General features: G+C 38.8%; 1 protein-coding gene across 1 annotated transcript in view; it reads left to right on the top strand.

Moving 5' to 3' along the window:
* The window catches only part of pot1 (protection of telomeres 1 homolog), a 107,923-nt gene that overhangs the window by 51,249 nt on the left and 32,423 nt on the right, over window positions 1–24,251 (top strand). The window contains exons 6-10 of the mRNA XM_085780190.1: window positions 2,089–2,184; window positions 6,222–6,348; window positions 8,029–8,159; window positions 8,263–8,556; window positions 14,979–15,134. Of these exons, the coding sequence (XP_085636316.1) occupies window positions 2,089–2,184; window positions 6,222–6,348; window positions 8,029–8,159; window positions 8,263–8,556; window positions 14,979–15,134 (804 nt within the window). The remainder of the gene's footprint in view (window positions 1–2,088; window positions 2,185–6,221; window positions 6,349–8,028; window positions 8,160–8,262; window positions 8,557–14,978; window positions 15,135–24,251) is intronic.

Below are 24,251 nucleotides of genomic sequence, written 5' to 3'. Positions count from 1 at the left end.
ATAAAAAGAAAAAAAAGAAAACGACAATTTTTTTTCCAGAAACGACAATTAAATCAACTACAATGAACAATCTAAAACTAAAGTTGAGTCAGATAACAGCAGCTTAGTTGTAGTTTTCTTAGAGACGTCTAAAGCTGCAGGAAGAAAACGACTATAGTACAACCCACAGGTAGATGAGAGTGAATGGAAGCTGCTGAGGACTGATGGAACATTACATTGGTAACATTTGTAATTTAATTAATTTTTTTTTCCTTTTTCATTATGTAAACCGTTTTTTGTTTTATTATTAATTCAGTATCTTTAATTTTTCTATGCTAATTTGTCTTTTTTTTCTGTTTTTTATGTTGTGTATTTCTGTGTTGTCTTCTTACTCTGAAGACCACTGTTGTTGTTTTTTACATAGGGGAGGTATTTTTATAAGCCTTTTTTGGCTTCTACCTCTCCTGCACAATGTTTAATTTGACTATTTTCATTGTTTATGCAGGTTTTATAATGTGCAAACTAAACTATTATGGGATGCAACTAAAAGGGAAAGATCCCACTAATTTGGAAGTTCATCTTCAGAGGTCTGACAGAGGCTTTCTCCTAAAACCTGAAAAACTATAAAATGAAGGCTAATAAAAACTAAACTAAAACTGTTTAATCACTTGTTGAACTAAAACTAAAACTAAACTGAAATTAAAAAAAAAAAGCAAATTGATCCATTATCAACTTTTTCTTTCATTCCTGTGTCAGAAAATACTAAAGAAAGTGAGTTTTTACTCAATTAATTTGTTATCTTAAGAAGAAACTCCAGTCCAGTCACAGTCGTCTCAGTCAGGACAGTTAAAGTTTAACTGTTCGATATAAAACAGAAGAGAGAAGATGAGCAGCCAGTGAAACCAGAGGCTTCGGGCCAAACTACAGAGTAGATTCTCTGTCCGACCCGGATCGTCGTGGCCAAATGTTCATGTTGCATTTGTGAGAAAAAAACGATAAAAATGAACTCAAACATTTGGTATAGATGACACTTAATGAGGATTCATAATTGGTCTTATATTAATAGATACTTAAAATACGTTTCTATATTTTGACTATATTTGATTTTACACATTCATTATCATCGTGTTAATCCTGATACCTTGGTTTGTTTCTCTGACAATAATCGTATCAAGAAAATCTACAGTATAATGGAGACATAAAACCATACATAACTTATTGTATAGAAGTGTGGGGAGTCGGGACACACATTCAAGTCAATCACCAAACCAATTTTTCTACTTTAAAAAAAAGCAATGCGACTTATAAACAAAGTTGATTATAAGCATCCAACTAATCAATTATTTATTAATTCTAATGAACTCAAATTCAAACAACTGGTGGATTTCAAAACTGCACAGCTTATGTTCAAAATTAACAACAACTTGCTGCCAGACTGTATTCAGAAAATGTTCAATCTAAGACAAAGCCATTACAATTTAGAAAGTTAAAAACCAGAACCAACACCAAATTACAATGCACCACGGTAACAGCTGTTCATTTATGGAACAAAATTGGAGAATGACTTAAAAACATGCAATACCATAATCTTATTTAAAAAAATACTTAAAAACAGGATGATTAATTTATATAAGTTAGAGTAATGAGTGGTGACACGTGCTATGCTGCTGCTATTTTTGTTCTGTTTTGTTCTGTATGTATGATTGTCTTTTTCTTTTCTTTTTTTCCAAATTTTGAGAGGAGGAAGAAAGTAGGGGAGGAAAAAGGGAAAGGAAAGGAAATCAAATTAAGCAGCTTCTCTCTTTTCACTCTTTTGTGATTGCTTATTTCTTTTATTAATAAATAACAAATTGTACATCTTAAAATTTTTAAATTAACTTGAGTTGTAACAGGATAGGCGTAATAAGCTATGCTTCAGCCTTTTCGGTCCAAATTTTCTTTTTCTGTTTACTCTGATCGATGTTATTTTTTTTTTAATTTTTATTTTATGTTTTTCTCTCTGGTTTGTTACTTCTCTTTTAATGACATTTACTGACCGAAATAAACGAAACCTCCTGTGTCTCTGCTGCTACCAACATGTTCACTCTGGTCTCTGTCCTCGTCCCTCAGGTGTCCTCCTCGCTGCCTCCTCCTCCTCCTCCTCCTCCTGCTGCTGACCCCAGGTCGCCGTCGGCAACCAAGAGGAGCAGCGCTCTCCCCGCTGAGGTCAGACTCTGTTTTTACAACCAGTAGAAGGAGAGAAAACAACAGCACAACTTCCATTCATTCATTCATTTATTCATTCATTTATTTATCCAACCTTTACTTGAACTGGGGGAATAAACTGAAGTAGAGACACATTTATAATGTAGCCGAACAAAAGAGGAAGTAAAAAGACAGGAGGAGCTCCAGGGTTAAGGTCTCATTAAAGTGGCAGGAAACAAAAACACAATGAAATTCAACAAGGACAGAAAAAATATCCACTAAACATGAAGAATAGATACAAACCTGAATTATTACAATATATTGAAATAAAGTTTTTACAGATCGACTAAAACAGGAACATCTCCAGAGAAGTGTGTAACAAGTGTGTTATAAAAAATCTCTGAATTTACTTTGGTTTACTTAACAATTTTAGTCCCATCACAGCTTTTTGCTGTAAAATCAGGACTTTAATGAGGCGGAACAACAGAGTTAAAACTGTGTCTTTTCTACAAAATCATAAAAACACCACAATGATAAACTATAATCCACACACACACACAGTCCTCGTCCTGAACAGTGTTAAACCTTCTGTGGTTTGAGCTCCTCACCGACACATTACAGAGTCTTTTAAATGTTGCCTTCACTGCTGCTGTTGGAGAGTCTGGTCATTTCACCGTCGCCCACTCTGACACTCTGGAGACACAGAGCTCTGTCTCCTCTCTCTCTCTCTCTCTCTCTCTCTCTCTCTCTCTCTCTCTCTCTCTCTCTCTCTCTCTCTCTCTATATATATATATATATATATATATATATATATATATATATATATATATATATATATATATATATATATATATATATATATAGATATATATATATATATAGATATATATATATAGATATATATATAGATATATATATATATAATATATAATATATAATAATGAAGAAGTATCTGGACGCTGCTCAGGGACGGAGCTGGTTGAAATTAGGGTTGCAAAGGGGTGGAAAATTTCCGGTAAATTTCCAGAAGCTTTCCATGGGAAGTTAAGCTGGGGAATTTTGGAAATATTCCAAATTGGAAACCTTCCATGGGAATTAACTGGAAATTTGGGGTAATTTAAACAAACTGTATCATATCCAAACATAAATGTAAATATTTAGTTTTGTCATAAGCATTGTGACATCCATGCAAAATAATACAATTAAAAACATGCCATTTCAACAGATTTATTTGTGAGTAGAACTTTATCAAGTTTTAATTCTTGTATGAACAATCAATTATTTTACTGAACAACAAAAACATGAACGGTGAGTAAAATATTACTTACTATATTGGGTTAAATCTGGTTGTTTTAGTCATGATTATGCTACAATATATTTTCCCCAACTATATTTAAGTTCTCTGTTAAGGGTCAACCTTCAATTTGGTAAATTTTGTATTTTTCCCGTTTATTCCCATAGATTCACGTTAATTCCAATATATTCCCGTTAATTCCCATGAAAATTCACAGAATTTTGCAACCCTAGTTGAAATAAAACCATCTCCTCTGTGGATAGGAAGCTAAAACAACACCAGAGTGTGTGACCGTCACACACATGAAGGTAATGACGGATCAATAAGCAGCAGAGAGGTGGAGCTGTGAGAAACCTTTTCAACACTCAGTCAGTGTAGAAGAATAAATAAGAGATTGGAGATTTTCTGGGAGGCTGTGATGAAAGTTTAAAGGCTGGATCAGAGTTTGATCTGCGCCGCACAAGAAGAGATGTTGGTAAAAAGTAAATGTTGGACAGACGTCTCCTCGTTCATGAGCAGATTCTGCGTCTTCTTCACTTCTTCATCGTCGTCCGACTGAGGAAGAAGAAGCGACGAGTTCAGAGAATCGGCTGCTTTGTTCTGCGGTTTGCTTCGGCTTTTAACATTTATCAGAAATGACATTTGTTTTAGTTAAATGCCAAGATTTAAAAACCAAAGAAAACCAAAAAAACATCTGTCATGATAATGGTTTAAAACATCAGCTCTGTCCTCGGTTTGCCTTCAAAACCATTATACACAGGTTCACACACACACACACACACACTCAGTCCATTTAGTCCTAAATTGTCCTTATTTTTATTTTATTTGGTTTAAGGACAGTGTGCACTTACATCAATCTTTTTTTTGTTTTCAAAGAAGAGATTTAGCAGGAAGCTACTTTCCATCTGTTGTCCTCACATAAAACATGATTCATTTCCAGCATCACACAACGTACAATATCCTATATTTTCTATATTATAAGTACAGTAACTCCTAATACAATGTGATTTAAAGCAGCAGGTCCAGCCTCATAAAAAAACATCAAAATTACACTGAATAATTGGAAATTCTTTATAAGAAGTAACTCCTTGAGATATGCTGTCTCGTTTTCGAGGGGATCCTATGTATTACAATGTACAAAACAGTCACAAATAGACAACACAAACAAACAAAACAAAGCAGCAACAGAACAACAACAAAACAAGAACAAAAAGTAACAACAAAACAGTAAATTGACAAATCAATCAGACAAAACAAAGTTATATAAAGTAATGTTCATGTTAGTGTCAATGGATCAGCAGCAGAGTTTTGGAGAGAGATGGTTTATTAGAAGCTTTTAGGATGTTGTGTGTAATAGTACAAGTATGATAATTCAAACAGGATGAGATCATCTAAAGCAGGGCTCTCCAACCTTTTTTCCTCTGAGAGCTACTTTTACAAAATGAAAATGGCCGAGAGCTACTAGTGTTTTATAACATTCATTCTTTACTTTCATAAAACAAAACTCTGTTTCCCACTCTTCATGAAAATAGTCTGTTTCTAGCCTCTGATAACTGAAATGATCACTGTCGAGTATCGTCTCTCCTCTATTTAATATGAAAGGAGAACATGTCTGTTCTGATGATACAGGTCAGCGGTCCTGAAATGTGTGTTTCTCCTCTATAAAACACATTCTACATCAAGTTTTCAAATTCATGTATGATTCATTGATCCTTTGGCGAGCCACAAATGTCTCTGTCACTGGCTCACTTTGTTTTATGTGATGTAATGCAATAAGTTCCAAATAATTCAAATAGTTGTACTAAAATATCTGCTTGTGTAACCATCTGAACAACAGTGGGAGGAGACTTCAGCAGGTTCTGTGCTGTGTTCTTCTGTTCAATACAAACTTTGTTTACATTAAATATGGTTTAGATTTTACATCAAATCATCTTTTCTTTGTAGCTGAGGAGGAATAATGTAAATATCAAGACACATGGTTATTATGAGGACTGGGACTGAACACAGTGATGGTCGTGTTGTTGTTGGTGCAATTCAAATGCAGCCTAAACAAATACAACAGGAACAGGCATTTGCAAAACAATAAAAGACAAACAGCGGGCAACACCGGCCCAATAACAAAATAAATAAAAAAAACACACGGAAATGTGCAATGTGGCAAAGTATGCACAGTTTAAAATGACCTAAGAAGTACAGTAGAGTCAGTGAGCCATAGAGGACCTTCACTCAGTCAGGGTGCAGTCATGTAAACATGCTCAGTCTGGTGAAAGTAAATCTAGTCCGAGCATGGGTAATTGTATGTTTTATATAATTCAATGAATCATGTCTAACGCAACTATATATATATTTATTTATATTTCAATGAATCATAATAGACATAATAGTGACTATTATATATATATATTTTTTATAATTCAACGAATCAATCATGTCCAGTCCTCCTGCAGTTATGTAAATTGTTGTAATGTTTTGGGGACTATGGATGTCATTTAGCATTAATGCTAAATCCGGTGTATTTACAGTGAATACTTCTGTACTCACTGTCCATTAATATGCACTGTCCCGACTAAATAAACAAATGAAGTAAAGTAAGACACAGACACCGACACAAACACCGACTCCTCTGATCTGTGTCTGTGTCTCTGTCTGCTTCCTCCTCTGTGATCACAACAACACACACAACATGTCCAGCGCTCATCACAGACCAGACCAGGTGTTTTCAGGTTTAACATGATGGTTTTATCCTCGTTTTGTCTGTCCTCAGGTCTCCTCCAGGAACAAGACTAACAGATACACGTACGTGCCACTGGGCGACCTGCAGCCCGGGTGTATAGTCAACGTGTACGGAGTGGTGGTTTTCTTCAAACAGCCGTTCAAGTGCAGAGGAACAGGTCGGTATCAAACTATTACATCTAAAAACTGCAACAAGATAATAGTTCACTGCTGTCGTACTTGTACACTTCAACATGAGACTAAGAGATTTTTCTTCACTCTTGAAAAGTCAGTTTTAATAACAACAGTCCGTCATATTGATTAACGCCTTAACCCCTCATGTTACTTCATATTAATACCAGGCCTGTTGGGACCTGGACTTTCTCTACATTCGATACATTTCTAGAAACAGTTTGTACTTTGATCCCTAACAAAACAAACATTTCATATATTCCACATATTGCACCAAACTATACCTATTAATCTACGTAATCTAAGTACTTTTTACATCCTGTGTGAATAACATTGATCTTTTATTCTAGTTTACAATTTTGCTGCTGATGCAGTTTGTGTTTATATTTATATTTCTATATTCAAATTTTTTGTCTTAGTTTCATTGACAAAAAGCTGATTCTGATTCTGAACAACAGGGATGTCGCAGCATTTGCCGATTGGACCGTTTAAATTATTATTTTTTATTTCGTTTATATTTGGATTTTTATCACAGAGTAGTTTAGTGTGTAAAAGTTGTATTGAAGGTTTGAACTGCGTCAGCACCACGGACAGAGACACTGAGGAGGAGGAGGAGGAGGAGGAGGAGGAAACATGAAAACATTGAGTCTATGTGTTGATGCTGCAGTAAATGACGGAGCTGCTTTAAAAGCTTCTGCACCTGTTGCTGCTCTAATCTAATCTAATCTAATCTACACAACAGCACTGAGTCATAGCACCAACCACAGCTGCTGCATGAAATAGTTCTTAATTAAAATAGAATTCACTGGTTTAAATAATAAAAAGAAACACACTCCTTCGCTTTTTCATTCAATTCAGTTCAATTAAAATTGAATAAAAAAGCGAAGATTCTTGTGAGAAGCAGGAAGTGATGATGAGTGTCAGATCTCTGGTACTGAGCTGCGTTCAACAACCAGAAAGAATACATTTTATAGATAAGGATGATAATAATAGCATAACATAATCAAAACAAGGTGTCATCAAGATGTTGTTTCTTTAATGATGTTTACGGCGCTGTCACTTATAATATAATATAATATAATATAATATAATATAATATATCTGATACTCATGTGAGTGTTCATTAAACTGATGATCAGAATCAGATACTTTATTGATCCCTAGGAGGAAATTAACTTACATTACAATTAAGAAGAGTAAAAGAAAAAAAAAAGTATGTATACATATTGAAATATTACAAATATACAAGATGTGCTTAGATATAAGAGTCAAGATTCAAAGATTTTTATTGTCAGTTCTCTATAATTAGTGGACATACAGAAGAATCAAAAAGCTGTTTCTCTCTGATCTTGATATAAACAGGATATATAAATTAAACATAGAAAAAAATAAAATTAACTTAGTGCAAAATAGTAGTGCACAACATGGAAGCAGCTTGTTCAGATAAACATGTAAAGTTGTATAAATAATGCATATAAAGATAAAGAATATGTCCTTTAGCCTGAGGAGAACTGTTAATTGTACAAGTTAGTCAATAAACACATAAATTAGTTTTTCTCTCCAGTTTAACATGAATCTACAACGACAAAAACTGTATATGAATGAACTTAACTTAATTAACTCAGATTTATTTTATTTTTTATTTTTGTATTTGCTTCCCTCCTCAGATCTGTGCTCCAGCCTGAAGATCATCGATCAGTCCAACCAGAAGGTCGGCTGCAACATCTTCTGTGACAAGCTGGAGAAACATCCCAAGATCTTCCAGATCGGCGACATCATCCGCATGCACAGAGTCAAGGTGCAATCTGGGTGAACGTGTTGTGTGTGTTGTAGTTTTTGATCCTTAACCCCTCCCCCCTCCCCTACTATGTCTTCATCTGCATCGTCCTCTCTCTGCACAGACTCAGTCCTTCAACGACTCCATGTCTCTGATCAGCACCTTGGGTTTCTCCGTGGTGACGTTCGACGGGGCGGTGGGCGGAGCCGTGGAGCCTCGGACCTCGGGGGTTCAGTTCACCCTGGACCAGCAGGACCTCCGCATGGTGGAGGAGCTGCGGTCGTGGGCCGCCACCGAGGGGATCCGCCCGGCCGTTCCCACCACGCCGCTGTCTGACGTGAAGCCCAAGGCGTACTTCGACCTGACCTGCCAGCTGCTCGCCAAAGCCCCCATCGACTCCTCCTGCACCCTGCTCAGGGTAAGACCACCGAGGAGTTGAAGGCTCTGGGAAAAACTAAGTGAACTAATATTCAATTACGCAACTAATTAAGAATAAATACACACTATTAATACTTTAATTGCAGTAGAAAACTCTCTGCACTCCTTGCCCAGAGATTTACAACATACAGTGTTGTGAATGGACCCAAAGAAACGAGCACCGATCAGCAGTTGGTTGGGTCCAAATAAATGGAACTGTGTATTTTAGGTTTCTTTGGGTCCATTCACAACACTGTATGTTGTAAATCTCTGGACAGGGCTATGGGCTGGCGTTGCTAACGGGAGGAGTGTAGAGAGTCTGCTACTGCAATTAAAGTACTTAGGGGCTATTTGTAGATTATACAACCCCACTTTAAAAAAAAATGATACTATCCCTTTAAGCATCTTAATTAATCAATCAGGTTGTGACTTATATTATATTATAAATGTTTCTTATGTATGATCAAACATCTATGAACTCACTCACTGACCATTAGCTCATTAGTTCAGTTTCAGTGCAGCATTAATGTTCCTTTATCAAAGTCAAAGTCAGCTTCATTGTCAATTCCACAATATGTACGGGACATAAGAAAATCAAAATTGTCTTTCTCTCAGACCCTCGGTGCAGACAGTAAATAGACAAACAGACAGCTAAACATTTAAAAAACAATAAAACAATCTGCAAAATTAAAATACCAATCTAGAATAAATATGGATGTAAAAAACTAAGCTAAACTAGTTATAAAAAAATAAGTATTAGTATTTTAATAGTATTATTGACAGATACACCAATTTACACCTACATCTTCACCCCGAGCGCGGTGCGATTGCCCCGTGGCCCTAATGGCAACGTGTATGCTAACTGATTAGCATGCTAACTCCAGTGATAGAAGTTGGTATATCCTCTCATTGTTTGAAGCTGTAGTTGAACTCTCACGTCTTATAAATTGGTTAAAAAAAAAACAAAAAAACAGCTGTCAATGCTAATGCTAATGCTAACAGTGGCTATGTAGCGATAGCAGAAACTTCCATTAAAGCAACCAAAGATAAAATAACTTTCATTTTGTGTTGATTTTGGCGACCGCCTGTGGACAAAAGCGGTAAGTTTCTCTTTGTGGATCCTGTCCCCGTATCAGCCATAACAAAAACATAGCAATGTAAATTTGAGCTTGGTTTTTACTGGCTAGCATAGCAACAACTCAATGCTAATTTACAGTATAGCCTCGTCAGGTGAGGCCGTCTCCTCCGGTCTGAGAGCCGTACATCGTTTCGACCGCTGCCTCCTGAAGGTAAAGAGTTACACTATTAAAAAATGGCCTCATTTACTGTTGTAGGTCAAGATCAAGACTTTTGCATATCCAGTAAAAAGTTCTTTGTAGTTGCTTTAAGTCCCTTTTAGAAAGAGGAAATGAACTCTATAAGCCGTCGGCCGCAGCCTGAATCACCGCCGTACATCATCTACATCCAGCTAATGTGACAGCGGTGAGTTATAATGAACTGTCACCGTGGAGATTAACATCGTCAGTGATAGTGATCTGAAACATAGGCACACTGAGCCAGACTCCAGGGATCTTCGCCGGGGGCTGTTTACTGTCACATCACATCCATCAGCTCCGAGTGTTTCCTCCCTTTATTACCAACGCTCACCTGTTTGTGTGTTTCTTTGTCGCCACGGATGTTAATGTGACTTGTTGTCGTCGTTGCGATGTCTGCTTCCTCCTTTTAAGACACAACTCCAACCTGCTTTGAATCTGAAAGCTGAACAAGGCAGAGAGAAATTAAACTGAAATATTAACGTCATTACACTGATAGATCGCTCACATCTGGAGAATATGATCTGTAGACCTGCGGGATCTTTGTAGTATCACCGTGTTTCATCTGAACTAGTTAGTTGTGACACATTAAAGCTCCATACAGTATAAAGGTAGATGTTTATGTTAAAGCTCCTTCAAAATAAAGGTAGATGTTTGTGTCAAAGCTCCTTCAAAATAAAGGTAGATGTTTGTGTTAAAGCTCCATACAGTATAAAGGTAGATGTTTGTGTTAAAGCTCCATACAGTATAAAGGTAGATGTTTGTATTAAAGCTCCATACAATATAAAGGTAGATGTTTGTGTTAAAGCTCCATACAGTATAAAGGTAGATGTTTGTGTTAAAGCTCCATACAGTATAAAGGTAGATGTTTGTATTAAAGCTCCATACAGTATAAAGGTAGATGTTTGTATTAAAGCTCCATACAGTATAAAGGTAGATGTTTGTGTTAAAGCTCCATACAGTATAAAGGTAGATGTTTGTATTAAAGCTCCATACAGTATAAAGGTAGATGTTTGTATTAAAGCTCCATACAGTATAAAGGTAGATGTCCATGTGAATTGTGATTATAAAGCAGCTCTAGGTTCTATATTAATACTGTGAAAGTATCAAAGCCTCAGTCCACAGAGAAATGCACACAGCCTGTATTCAGAAACTGAGCCTTAAAACCAGCCGTCAGGACTTCCTGTCACTTTGTGATGTCACAACTAAGCCCCGCCCCCTCACCACCACCTGGACCCACCATCCAACAACTTGCAGTATTTGGTTTCTGTGAGTGTTTTATTATGAAATCGGCTCTATTTCTTATTGTATCACTTTAGAAAACAGTCAGCCAATCAGAAGAGAGGCTCAGAGCTTCCTCCTCTCTTCTGATTGGCTGACACCGACCTGTTGTTACTAGAGCTCCAGAGAGAAGCTGAGAGAGGAGATTAAATCTGCTCTTTTTTTTCCTTTTTTTTTTTTTGGATCACTTTAGAAAACGAGTCAGCCAATTAATAATAATTAACATGGCACCTTTTTGCACCTTAGCCATATTGTGATTTTTCGTAATATTTTGATATATCGTTTGGCCTTAAAAACTAACAGGCTATTTAGGTTTTTTTTTTTTTTTTTTTCACTGCCGAGGAAAACGCAGCTGTCTCGGTCTTCATCTGTCTCACAGTAAATCCACTTCACAGTCTGGTGGCCTCGGTGGGCGGAGGTTGCTCTCCTCCTCCTCCTCCTCTTAGTCCCGAGCTGTTTTACCTGCCACCTCGGGTTTTGCGAACAGAAAATGAGGCTGTAAGTGACGGCTGGTTTCCTGCCAGCGAGGCCGATAGAGGAGATAAATCTGAACAGGATTTGGCAGGAAGTGCTGGTCCGCTGCCAGTCTGCTCTCGCCGAGTTTGAAAAGCTGCACTGAGCTGTGACGGCTTCACAAACAACCACGAGACGAGGTTCAACTCACAACAAGAGTGCTGATGGTGGATGAAGAGGAGTTTTTTTTTTATATATATATTATATTTTTTTACGGCTCCTTAACAACCTGCGATCACCGTCTAGACTCAGCATAAATAAATCACACGCCTGTTCACACTGAAGCTCAGAGCTATGATTGATGGTGACGGCTTCAAGAAATGACAAGCAACTTTATTGACAGTTAAGTGAAGTTGAATTACTTCAGTATTAAAACTCTCTGGTCTCAGCTCGTCCACACCGAGTATCTACAGCTTTTCATCGGATAAAATCAAAATGAAAATGAACGTCTTCGTCATTTCAAGACGTTGTTTAGTTTAGTTTATTCAATCTTTTAGCATCAGTCACAGTCAGTCAACCTTCCATAATACCATCATTCGTTCAACTAGTTCATAAATAGATCGAAAAGGTGCCTACCCTTTAATTCAATATTCCATTAAATCCATTAGAGCTCTTCATGATTTCAGAGTCATAGAAAGAAACAAGTATCCAACAATTAACAAATGTAGCCAAAGAATATAATAAATAAATAATTAAACAGTATTACAGTTGCAATCAGAGTCATAGAAAGAAATAATTATCCAATAATTAACATGTCAGCTTAGACTTTGAGAACTGATCGTAACTTTTCACTTTAGTGCAACAATTTATTGGATAAATAATTGATCAAGAAAGAATTGAAACATTTATCAGTAGTTGCAGCACTTATGATGGTCTTCTGTCTTTATTTTACTTTAAAGTTACATTTTTCACGTATTTTGTCAAGTATATTCATAGTATCTGTTAGGGATAGACCGATTATTGGCATGGCTGATGATATTGGCTGATATTCGGCATTTTATTCAATAATCAGTATCGTTTTTTTTCACCGATAACCGTTGAAATAAATGTGCACCTTTGGCTCTGATGCAGCCCTCTCACTGCCTGAAGTCACCACTCTTATGTTACGTTGTCCCACCCACTGAACCAAGAATTTCCTTGGAATATGTGTCATTCTACTTTGTGTTAATATTAAGCTGTTTTTATCACAGATTTTTACAGTGTACAAAAAGAAAACAAGCACTTTACTGTATTCAGTCTCAGTCATTGGTTCTGTGAGAACTGCTGTGGCCCATCTTTAAAGCCCAACCCATTACATGGCCATTAACTGCAGGTCATCCAATCTCTTTCTCCCTGACTTTGCTGTAACCTGTGAAGCCCTGCGGGGTTTTTGGAGGTGAGCTTCCTAAACATACTTCTACCTAAAATAAATCAAAGAATCGCTCCAAAATGATCAGGTCAATGTTGTGCATCATCTCGGTCACAATGAAGAGTCAAGACCTGAGAGAATAAAACTCCAGTGTTGGTAACATTGTGACTGTTCTTATGCCTGAGCAGCAAAAAATACATTTTTATCCTCTGGTTTACACAGTGGAATAAACCCCATGATAGTAACTCAGACACTGAATGCATCCAGCAGCTCCTCCACTACAGCTGCACCAGAGTAGATGGGAATCTCACAGAGCATATGGATTTTATAAAGGTTTTAGTGAGGACAGCACCAGCGGGACTCGCTCTCCTTTTGGCCACTTGGAACAAACACTGTTTTGAAAAAATGCACTCGAAGTGTTGAAGTGTTGTTTCAGCGGCGTTAGGGGCGTCTTATTTTAGAAACTGTAGACAAAAAATACCCACAAAGAACTTTCTCATACAGCTATCTCTGATATTCTGTTTTAAGAATTAAGTTAAGAGTAAAGGCAGGAAATACTGTAAAAAAAGAGAGGGAGAGAGATAGAGAAGTGTTATCACAATGTAATACAAATGTTTAGAAGGAACAAAATGAATGAAGTAATAACATATTTAGTTTTAAGCCATGTTTCCTACAACTTCACCAGTCGATGGAGGAAACGACAAACTTCCTCCTCAATGTGTCCGTCTGGTCAGGAAGCTGCTGTTTGATTGCTCCCAAGTTTTAAAGGGATAGTTCAGCATTTTGGCAAATTCACCCATTGCCATAATCCCTATAGTCATAGCAGTAGGTTCATTACCTTTAGTTATTGGTGCATGTTGTTTTGAGATCGGCGGGGCAGAGACGTGAGCTGCTCAGTGAATACAATGGAGGTGAACGGTACATGTCCCCTGTCCCTCATCAAATACACAATCCAACAACTCCACAACGCTCTGGTGGACAAGTTGTGACCTGCACATTCACCACGCTATGAGATAATAACACAACGTTACCACACAGAGTTGTTTTAGAGGGAAATGCAGCTGGAACTACATTCCTGACATGGCTGCTGGGCGGAGGGATTTCAAAAGCGCAAGTAGTTCCAGGTATTGCTTCATGTGTCATAATGTTACATGATTATTTCATGGCGTGGTGAATGTGCAGGTCACAACTTGTCCACCAGAGCGTTGTGGAGTTGTTGGATTGTGTATTTGATGAGTTTGATGAGGGACAGGGGACCTGTACCGTTCACCTCCATTGTGTTCACTGAGCAGCTCACGTCTCTGCTCCGCTGATCTCAAAACAACATGCACCGATAATTAAAGGGACAACGAGGAGTTTTGGAAAAGTGAAGCGTTTTCACACTACATTTATGAGCCTCCGCGCGCATCAAGAATTAAAGTCAGAGGTTCAAAGACGATCACATACCGTCGTAGTTCCGACCATAAACGGCGATTCGGCTGCGTTATTCTCATGACTCGCCACGAAACCGAAAGTAAAGAAACGCTGGTCGACTCGACCAGCGTTTCTACCACCACTAATAATAACAAAATAACGATAGAGACAAAACCATATATTTATCGAAAATGGGCCCATTAACAAGTGGTAACATAGATTCATCCACATTAACGTGAGACTTTTTTATAACCAAATAGAAACTCCTCGTTGTCCCTTTAAAGGTGATGAACCTATACCGCTATGACTATAGGGATTATGGTGAGAGGAGGATCTGACTAAACGTTGAACTATCCTTTTAAGTGCTGAGTCACTCATATCTGTCTCTTTATACGTCCACCTCAGGACAGTGGAGCTCATGTGTTTTTAGATTCAAACATTTACGGAGCACAAAGAAAAAGAGGTTGTTGGTTTGTTGACGCTCCAGTCTCCGATGGTATTAATGGTACAGTGAATGCACCACAGCCTTTGAGACGTTGTTGTCTTGTCTGTCAGGTGTGGGACGGGACGTCGTGTCCTCGCACTCTGCTCAAAGTGATCGTGGAGCCGGGCGCCATGGAGGGGCCGGCCTGCTTCTCTCAGAGGAAGGAGCAGCTCATCGCCAACGTGCTGGTCTACGACAACCACGTAGAGGTCGCCACGGAGCTGAAGGTCAGAGGTCACATCACACGTTAAATCACACTGAGACACACTCTGTTGTTGACTGAGGATAAACATTCATTTGTTTTTTCTCATCACGACGTCTTTTTCTTTTTTATCTCCGTGTTGACACATTTTCTTTTCTTCTTTTATCTGGAAACAGAAACAACAACAGCAGCTCAGCCTGTATAGAAGATTTAATTAAGTACAAACAACTTCCACACATATAAATAATCTTACTTTTTATTAACACAAAAAATAAAAGTGTACATATTGTCTCTGTGTGTGTGCACCTCTATCAGAGTTTTGACGATCATTATAACTATATTGATTATAATAAACTTAACTTGTGTAGATTTATTTTGAAAAGAAGTGCATCACAGATATTAAATGAAACTGTTTTACAGTCATGATACAGAAAAAATAAAAACCTTCAGGTGAGTAAAACAGAAGACAAACACAAGCTCAGTTAAAACATGTGATTTTAAATACAGAGATAATAACCAACATTTGTACAGAAATAAAACAAAAACATTATGATCCAACAAATGTATTTTAGGAAACGTGGTCGGTTTGTGTGAACTCAAAGGAGTCGTGTGACTTCACTTGACTCCACATAACACAAGCAACCAATTAACACAGCCCAAACACACACATACACACAAATATAATCTTTATTCTGAAGTGTGTGGGTGACGTGTTCTGTAGGTCACTCTGGACCAAAACGCTGTTAATGAGTGAGTTTTAATTATTTATTCAGCCAAAGTGTGGAAACCTGCATCTAAAAACAGACCAGCTTTATTTAAATGTAAAAATCCTTCAGTCAGACTTGGAGAATCCTGCATTAAGATACAAACATCACTTTTCCACCCAGCTGACCGGTTAACGCAGTGGTTCCCAACTTTTTTTGGCTCATGACCCCATTTTGACATCACAAATTTCTGGCGACCCCCGATCACGTACAATCATGTGATCTCGGCCGTCAGTCATGTGTCAAATCAGATATTTTTATATGCTGCATTTTATTTGAATTCGATTTATTGTCGAGAAAGTGAAAGTATAGAATACAGCTGTTTAAGATTATGTGGTGTTTTTTTAATTATACATTTAAAAAAGAATAATAATTAGTCAAAAGAATATTTTTATCAGTCATTTTAAAAAAAAATCAATTCCTAGACATTTCAGGCGACCCCAATGTTGAAAAACACTGTATTAACGTCTCACCTCGCAATCAGCTGTAACCCCCCATTTCCATTGACTCCGACATCCGAACGCTGAAGCAGTTTGCTCCCATTCAAGTCAATCAGAGTACGGTATTTCCACTGTGTGCAATGCGGCGCATCTCCGCAGTGCATCACGCATCAGTCTACAGTGATTACATCTCTCCACACAGGATGTCAAGCACACCGAGCATCCGGTAAATTTCAAACAACACAACGGACGGACTTTCAATCATAAACCATCACTTTGTCAACATTAGTTTCACCCAGTGGCACAGACAACAAGTGATGGATGAGTCAGAGGGACCTGAAGCTCACAGGACGTCATGGATTAAAACAATAATAATCATGGAGGTGGAAAACTGCAATATTTTAGGATACAACACAAAATTCTACAAGAACACAAACAGAAAGTAAAAAAAACACTGTTTCGTTGGAGTCCAGAGCAGTTGAAGCAGAAACCTTCCTCTGCTCTGCAGCGTCTCCATGTCGCTCTCCTTCCTCTCTGTGTTTGGGTTTAAACTTTCATTTCACTCTCTGTTCTGCTAAACAAACCGGTTTGTTCTGTGCTGCCCGGACGGCCTCGGGCTCACCTCACATCACACTCCACAGTAATCGCTGTGAAGTTTTAAAAACCATCTCCCCCCCTCTTCCTCCTCCTCCTCCTCCTCCTCCTCCTCCTGGTTGTTGGGGAAGCCGGTGCTGCAGCTTTGATCCTCTCTGCTCCTCAGATGTTCTTATCAGCGCTGCAGACAGCGACTCATTAACATCCAGCTGTGGAGCTCTGACACTCATTAGACCTGGCGTGTTTTGTTTTTTTTAACTCCTCTCTGCGCCACATAAAGGAGTTGTACAGTTTGAGGCTGTTGTCACTCAGCAGCAGCTGTGACCTGTCAGACGGAGCCCAGGTTTCCTCCTCAAAGGTTCCTGTCGGTCTTAACGGGTCCTTTCAATCAACTCCAGTTAATCCGTCTTATTTAGAAGTTCGACCCGTCTCGGCGTTGGCGATGAGAAGAACCGATCTTCAGACTGTTTTGGTGTCTTCAGACTTTACAGGTGAACTCCAGACTGTCCTGTCCGTCCTGTCATTGGTTGATCCACTGGAGAAAGATACTGTTAGTGTTGTGGTTTGATCTCATTTCTACAGGTTCATTTGTTGTATTAAAGGGACAACGAGGATTTTCTATTTGGTTATAAAAAAGTCTCATATTAATGTGGATGAATCTACGTTACCACTTGTTAATGGGCCCATTTTAGATAAATATATCGTTTTGTCTCTATGGTTATTTTGTTATTATTAGTGGTGGTGGAAATGCTGGTCGAGCCGACCAGCGTTTCTTTACTTTTGGTTTCGTGGCGAGTCATGAGAATAACGCAGCCGAATCGCCGTTTATGGTGGGAACTACGACGGTATGTGATCGTCTTCAAACCTCTGACTTTAATTCTTGATGAATGAAAACATGAGTCTGTCTTGCGCCGGTCAAAGAAATGTATGGCGCGCGCGGAGGCTCATACATGTAGTGTGAAAACGCTTCGCTTTTCCAAAACTCCTCGTTGTCCCTTTAAGATTTTCCACGAGTTTCCTACAGAGCTGCACTCAGGGCATTTTGAATAATCAAAGTTAATGATTGTTAAACGGTAAATTGTTGAACCTCTGATACAGATTAGTCGAGTGCTAGAACCATAGTTGATATTTGTAAATAATATAATATTTAAAAACTTTTCTTTTTAGCCATGACTCAGGACGTTTTTCTATGATTCTGGATAAAGGTGGTGAAACTGAAACTTTTTTTTTTTTTTTAAACCTACAATCAAACACAATTGCTGTGTTCAGATTTGTCTGATTGAACTGTACCAACGAGGGGAAATGAACCAGAGTCCAATTAAATCAGACCGAACAAAACACCCCAAGAATAAAACCTGACGGGTGAAGAAACAGAAGCAGCGAGATGATCAACATTTATGTTGTTTAAACTGGTTTTGTGATGAGGCTTTTAAAACCTACATGTTGAATAAACACCAGCTGCGGGTCATTGTTCACATCCACTTCTACACACAGCTTCCTGTGAACTGTGTCTGTTAGAGAGAGGACATCCATCTTTATTCAGCTCTGAGACAGAGTTTACACTGGGTCGCACACAAAGTCACATTGAATTACACGACTAATCACACAGACACACACACACACCTCCCTGTCCACATTCAACTGGTTTATTTAAAGCTGAACTCTCCAGGTCTGGTCTCTCCTCCTCTGTGTCTCTAACCCTCCTCTCCTCCACGTGCATCATTAGTTTCCAACGAAGCCGGTGAGAAATCAATCCATGGAGCGGTGGATAACGTTATTTATCATCTACCATGGGGTGGGAGAAAAAATCGATTCACATAAATATCGCAATATCTTTTTTGACGATTTTTAAATCGATATTTTTTTTCAAAAATCGATTTTTTTTTTTGATTTTTTTTTATTTTTATATTGTGCAATGTGCATTAGTTAGCCTTTTTTACATACAGAGAGTACAGGTTTTGAAAAGGGTTTAAGTTCACTTTATAATGGAGTATGTTAATTTATAGGCTCCTACAGTATTTGTGTGCAGATAAATGTAAAAACTGCAGACCAAAAATCGAGAGAATCGGCAATATCGTAGAATCGCATATCGTCCCAGCCCTAATCTACCATGTTACCATGTGTATATCTGTGTAGTCTTATCTTTCATCAACAAGAGATTACGGGTTAGCGCGTTACGTTTGTGTGGCGGCGTCGCCATGGAGACGAGAGCTGGGACGGGTCGGAGGCTCTGATCTTACGAGGTTGGTTTTTAGCCAAGAGACGCTTCACTCTCCCTGGAACTAGTTACAAGTCATTGATTTAACCAGAACTAGCACTCTAGAGCTGGTTAAATAAGGTGAAAATGTAGCAGAGTTAAGGTGGAAATCCTGTATAGTTGCTGTATAAACTCCACTCAGGCTCAGAAAGGTGGATATCAAACTTCATCACATCAACAAACCTTTTTGTCTGTCTTTTTTCCAAAGCTACAACCTTGTTTTGCCTCCTTTCCACCAACTAAACTGTACAAGTCAAACTGTCTTTATATATTTGAGGCCATTTTCTGCAACTTAGACATCATGCTCCTGCCGTTCCATCAGTATGTAGATTGATTTCCTTCCCTCCAGGAGATCATTGGTTTCACTTCATTTCTGTTCAGAATCAGCTTGTAGAAACGGCAGAGAGGCAGAGAGGGAGAGTTCACCCCAGTCAGTGTTTAGTCAGCTTTCTTCTCATCAGTTTGGTTCTACTGCACTGCTCAACATGTTCAAGCATTAAACTGTAATAAAGAAGTGTAGTTTCATAGCAGCCTTCATGTCTAGATGCAGTCAGTGACATCTGACATCTGCTTCTATGCAGACGACCCAAAACTATACCTGACGTTTCCCAGAAGACGACCCCATGACCTCTGCTGAGACTTGATCCATTTCTACATGAATGAAACAAAGTCACCTTCAGCTGAACCTCTTCGTCCCAACATCAGTATCAAGTTCTCATCTTCATCTCTTCTCTCTTGTGTGTTGTTTCTCGGTTTGTGTTGCTTTGCACGACACAACACAAGAGGAATCGGGCCTTACCCATCAGCCCTTGCTCCAGCCCGTGGGTTTCTCTCACCTTGTCATCTGTGGTGTTCTTCTGGTCGGTCTCCTTTCATGAAGAGTGAACCTCAAACCTAAAAGGTCACATGTCACTCTGCTGCTCGTCGACCTCCGCTTGCTCCCCGTCGCCGCCCCAATCAAATCCAGGTCACTGATGCTGCCTTTAAAGACACTCCTGTCTCTGCACCATCCACTTGAACTCTGCCGTTCAGTCTTCTGCTCCTTCTCAGCCACCGTATTCCTGCAGGGAATCTTCCCTGGGAATTTGCCAGCCTTGAATAAACGAGCCAACGGTGCTACCAGAGCTAAGACGTCCCTGTAGATCCCAAGGAACCTCTTGAAGACTTGTCTCTACAAAGAGTAAATCCTGTTCATCCGATCCCCTGGCACCAGCTTTGGATAAAAGCTCCTGACAAATGAGTTGAACGTTAATGTAGCATATTTGTCGTGGATAGCAACAGGAAGTAGGTACAAATCACTACTAAACGGTAGATATGCACAGTATCACATTATAATCCCGTGTATTGGTAAATCACAGTTTGGAGGCTTCATTCTTGGATGAATAGGTCGGTAAGTAGAACTTCAGTGTGTTCTGGTTCCAGCTTTTCCAGTATGAGGATCTTATTGATTGCTAAAGACCAAAATAATCATGAATTAGATAAGTTAGTCCATTTAGAGAAGTTCTGTATCGAGGTGACAAAGAAACTTTTTCCACAGGCGCCTGTTAATACCTGAACAGACCAACATCCTTTCCAGCTGCTTCCATTCAAACCCACAGTACTAATCTCATTAGTGTGAAGTGCTTTTTTTGAAGTGATTTTCAAATGCTGAACTTCTGCATTTCCTTTGTATGAAATTATCTTCCAATCCAAACTCCTTCTCTCAGAGTAGCTCCATGAAAAAAAGAGCTGCGGCGCTCAACGGGTCTCCTACATGCAGCAATTTGTCAAATAAACGTCTTTATAAATGTTCCCTTCACTTGAAAAACTCTTTTCCTTCAAATGAAATGCAATCATTTCTACACTCCTCAAAGCCACAAATACGTTTTCCTATTTGTGTGTCACCATTGGTGTGTGATCGGCCCGTGGTCTTTGTGCGAGTGGCCTGTGAAGGTCTAAAGAGTTCCAGCCACAGAAAGCACATTTCCTGACCTCCTGCTGCAGAGCTGCTCCCACACAGGGCCGAACATGTTTGAAGATAAATGAGTTTGCATCGACTTCTGAGTAGTTCCACAGCCTTTTCAGTTGTTTTCTCCACTTTGCTCCGATACAACTGTTAAAAGTTGTATTGACTGAAGGGGGCCGCTGCACTCTCTGCCAGAACTTTTACTGAGATATTATTAGTTCCTCTGTTGTAGAGGAACTTTTGTTGTGACCTTGATTCCAACATCACTGGATGTTTAAAACTCCCTCAGACGTTTAAAGTCTCGGGGCCTCAGATGTTTGAGAGCCTGAGGTTTGGTGTTTTTGGCTTCGGCTCAGCCCTGCACACAAGCTCTCAGCTGGATTTTTCACATATTTCTGTTTGTACTTGTCAGTGCAGAGGTGTACCAGGTACCAGGTGTACTCTCAGCTGCATGACTTCACTCACAGTCTGTGGGTATCCAACTTTAATAGTTCTGTAGACCCGCTGGATTGTTTCGACCAAAACGTTGATGCCTGAGGAGTTAATGAGTAAATCTCACCAAGGTCACTGAGCTAATGAGCAGATCTGGACCAAGATCTAATAATGTTTGTGATTAGCTGGTTAATTACATGAACACATCTGTGTTTATTGAGCTCAAATAAAGCAAAACTACAATATGTGTAAATTGATTAGGTAAAAATGGTATTAAAATAGAATAATCAGGATGTCAAGTCAATCTAATAATATGTTTTCATCAATTTGTGAAACAATCGATTGCATTGTTGGTCTCTAAACTGTCAGAAAACAGAGAAAGGAGCCGCTCACACTGAGTCCAAACATCAGTTCAAAGCCCAAAGGTTTTCAGTTGATCATGACTCAAAAACAGCAGCAAATCCTCACATTAGAGAAACTGGAAGCAGAAAAAACTAAATGAGAATTAGTTGTGTTCAACCTGCTGCTTCTTTTAATCAGTTACTGAATCAGAGAGTTTATGAAGGTCCTGTGAGACTGTAGAGTCAACTAACCCCAGAAATCCACAGCACAGTTCTTTAACTTCTCTGAATTTGAGGTCACTCCAAAAAATAAAGAATAAAAACAGTCACGACCTTAAATGTAAAGCACCGACGTGGGTGGTGTGTGTTCCTGTGTATTCAGTCCTATAAATAGCCAAACCAAAGAGCCAGAGAGATAAATGCTGGAGAGATGTACATTTTTCTCTTGTATAGTAGTAATAATAATAATAATAATAATAATAACTGAGTTCAGTGTTTTGAAGTTGCTGCTGTTCTGTGCTGTGGATAATTCATCACTTTATAACAGTGACAGAAAATGACTGTTTAGTATTTGCTTCATTTACCAATCATTTACCCAAGTGAAGTTTGTCTGAGTGAAGTTAATTTCTTCTCATTAATTGTCTTAATTATAACGGTATGAAGTGATCGTCTGTCAGCCGTCGTCACGGCGCCGGTTAAACGTGGAGCTGTGAAGCCGAGCGGTCGCTCTGTCGTAGTGGTTTTTTACAGCGTGAACGGATCTTCTTCACTCCGTCCTCGTGACGCACGTCTGCACTCGACCCCGGAGGCGTTGAAGAGCTCTTCACAATCAGACGGCGGCGGTTCATTACACTCCCCGGCACCTTTAACCACGTCTAAACGCTGTAAATACTCTTCATCAAGGCGTTGTTTAACTGGAAACAACAGTCAAGGTAATGAGTCTGAAGTGTTGGATGAGATCATCCGGAGGTCACTGCTTTTAATGCAGCTCAGTGAGATGTTAAAATATGATGCGTTTTCTTCCATGACTGTGGGTCACATTCAAGGAAGTCTTTAGAAATACAGGATAGAACTGGAAATTGCATTAAAGGTCAAAAGTCTTTCAATTTCTATTCAAGATATTCACATTTATTTCACCCACCTTGTGTATATAGTATATATTTATATAGTATCTGAGGCTACACAGCAATAATATGTTTTTATCTTTATATCAATACATCCTTTTAGCTCCATAGTGTAGTGTTCAAGTAGCTCAGAAAAAATACATATGAGAAATGAATGTTTGTTTTGCACCTTAAGAATAAGCTCAGCAAGCTCTGTTGAATCTTGTTAACAATGGCAATAAAGTTATTTTATTCAATTCTAAACCACGAACAGATGATGTTAACATGCAGAGTTTAACACAGCAGCAGTGCTCCAGTGCAGAGGTCGCGTCCCTCACAGGAGAGGCAGCAGTTGTCAAACAGACGGACTGACCAACAGGGTTATTAATAGAAGGCTACTCTACGTCCGTGAAGCTTCTCAGTCCTCCAGGTCTTTGTAGTCGTTAAGTGCTGAGGTTGAAGGCAACTGGACTTCTTTTGATTCTTGAAGACGTTTCGCCTCTAATCTAAGAGGCTTCTTCACTTCTAAAGACTAGTTTGGGAAACCCAGGTACAGTATTTAACCCTTGGTCTGGACAAACACCTTGGAGGTGTCCCCGTCTAGGGTCAGGGTTAGATGGGAGGCGGAACGTCTTCTGGAATCAGAAGAAGGCCAGTTGCCTTCAACTTCAGCACTTAACGACAAAGTACTCTTGTATTCTGGTGCCACAACTTTGTATTTGCAGTTGAAAATGAAAGAGTGATACTTGGCATTGGTGAATAGATGTGACCCATTCTATCAAAATGAGTCGGATGTCGCAACGTTCTATTTTTAGATAATCAGCTGATAATGTGGAAAACCCATAGAAAATCAAAAAAATGTTTTTTATCCTAATTTCAAAGCAATGACATTCAAAAACAATCTCCCAAAGTTTCATAGTCCAGATAATTGAGAAAAGGCACGAAAATGATGATTAAAGTTGACTGCAACTTAAACCCTCTGAAGATGAGCGTTGCATCGGTGGAAAACATGAAATATCTCCTGAACCGTTCATGATAGAGACGAGCTGTAAACTGTAACTGAATCGCGGGATTCTCCGCTTTCCGACGGTCATTGAATGGTGCCTTTATGACAAGAAGGGACGGGTACAGAAACAGATGCTAAACCGAGTAGCATCGACACTAACAGAGCGTAGCATTGATGCTAAACCGAACGTAGCAACGATGCTAAACCAAATGTAGTATCGACACAACGCTTGAACATGTTTTACAAAACATGACAACTTC

The sequence above is a fragment of the Trachurus japonicus genome, chromosome 6 (genome assembly GCF_045865225.1).
Source record: "Trachurus japonicus isolate A0001 chromosome 6, Traja_1.0".
NCBI lineage: Eukaryota > Metazoa > Chordata > Actinopteri > Carangiformes > Carangidae > Trachurus > Trachurus japonicus.
The sequence above is the reverse complement of the archived record's forward strand: the minus strand, read 5'-3'. Positions and strand labels throughout refer to the sequence as shown.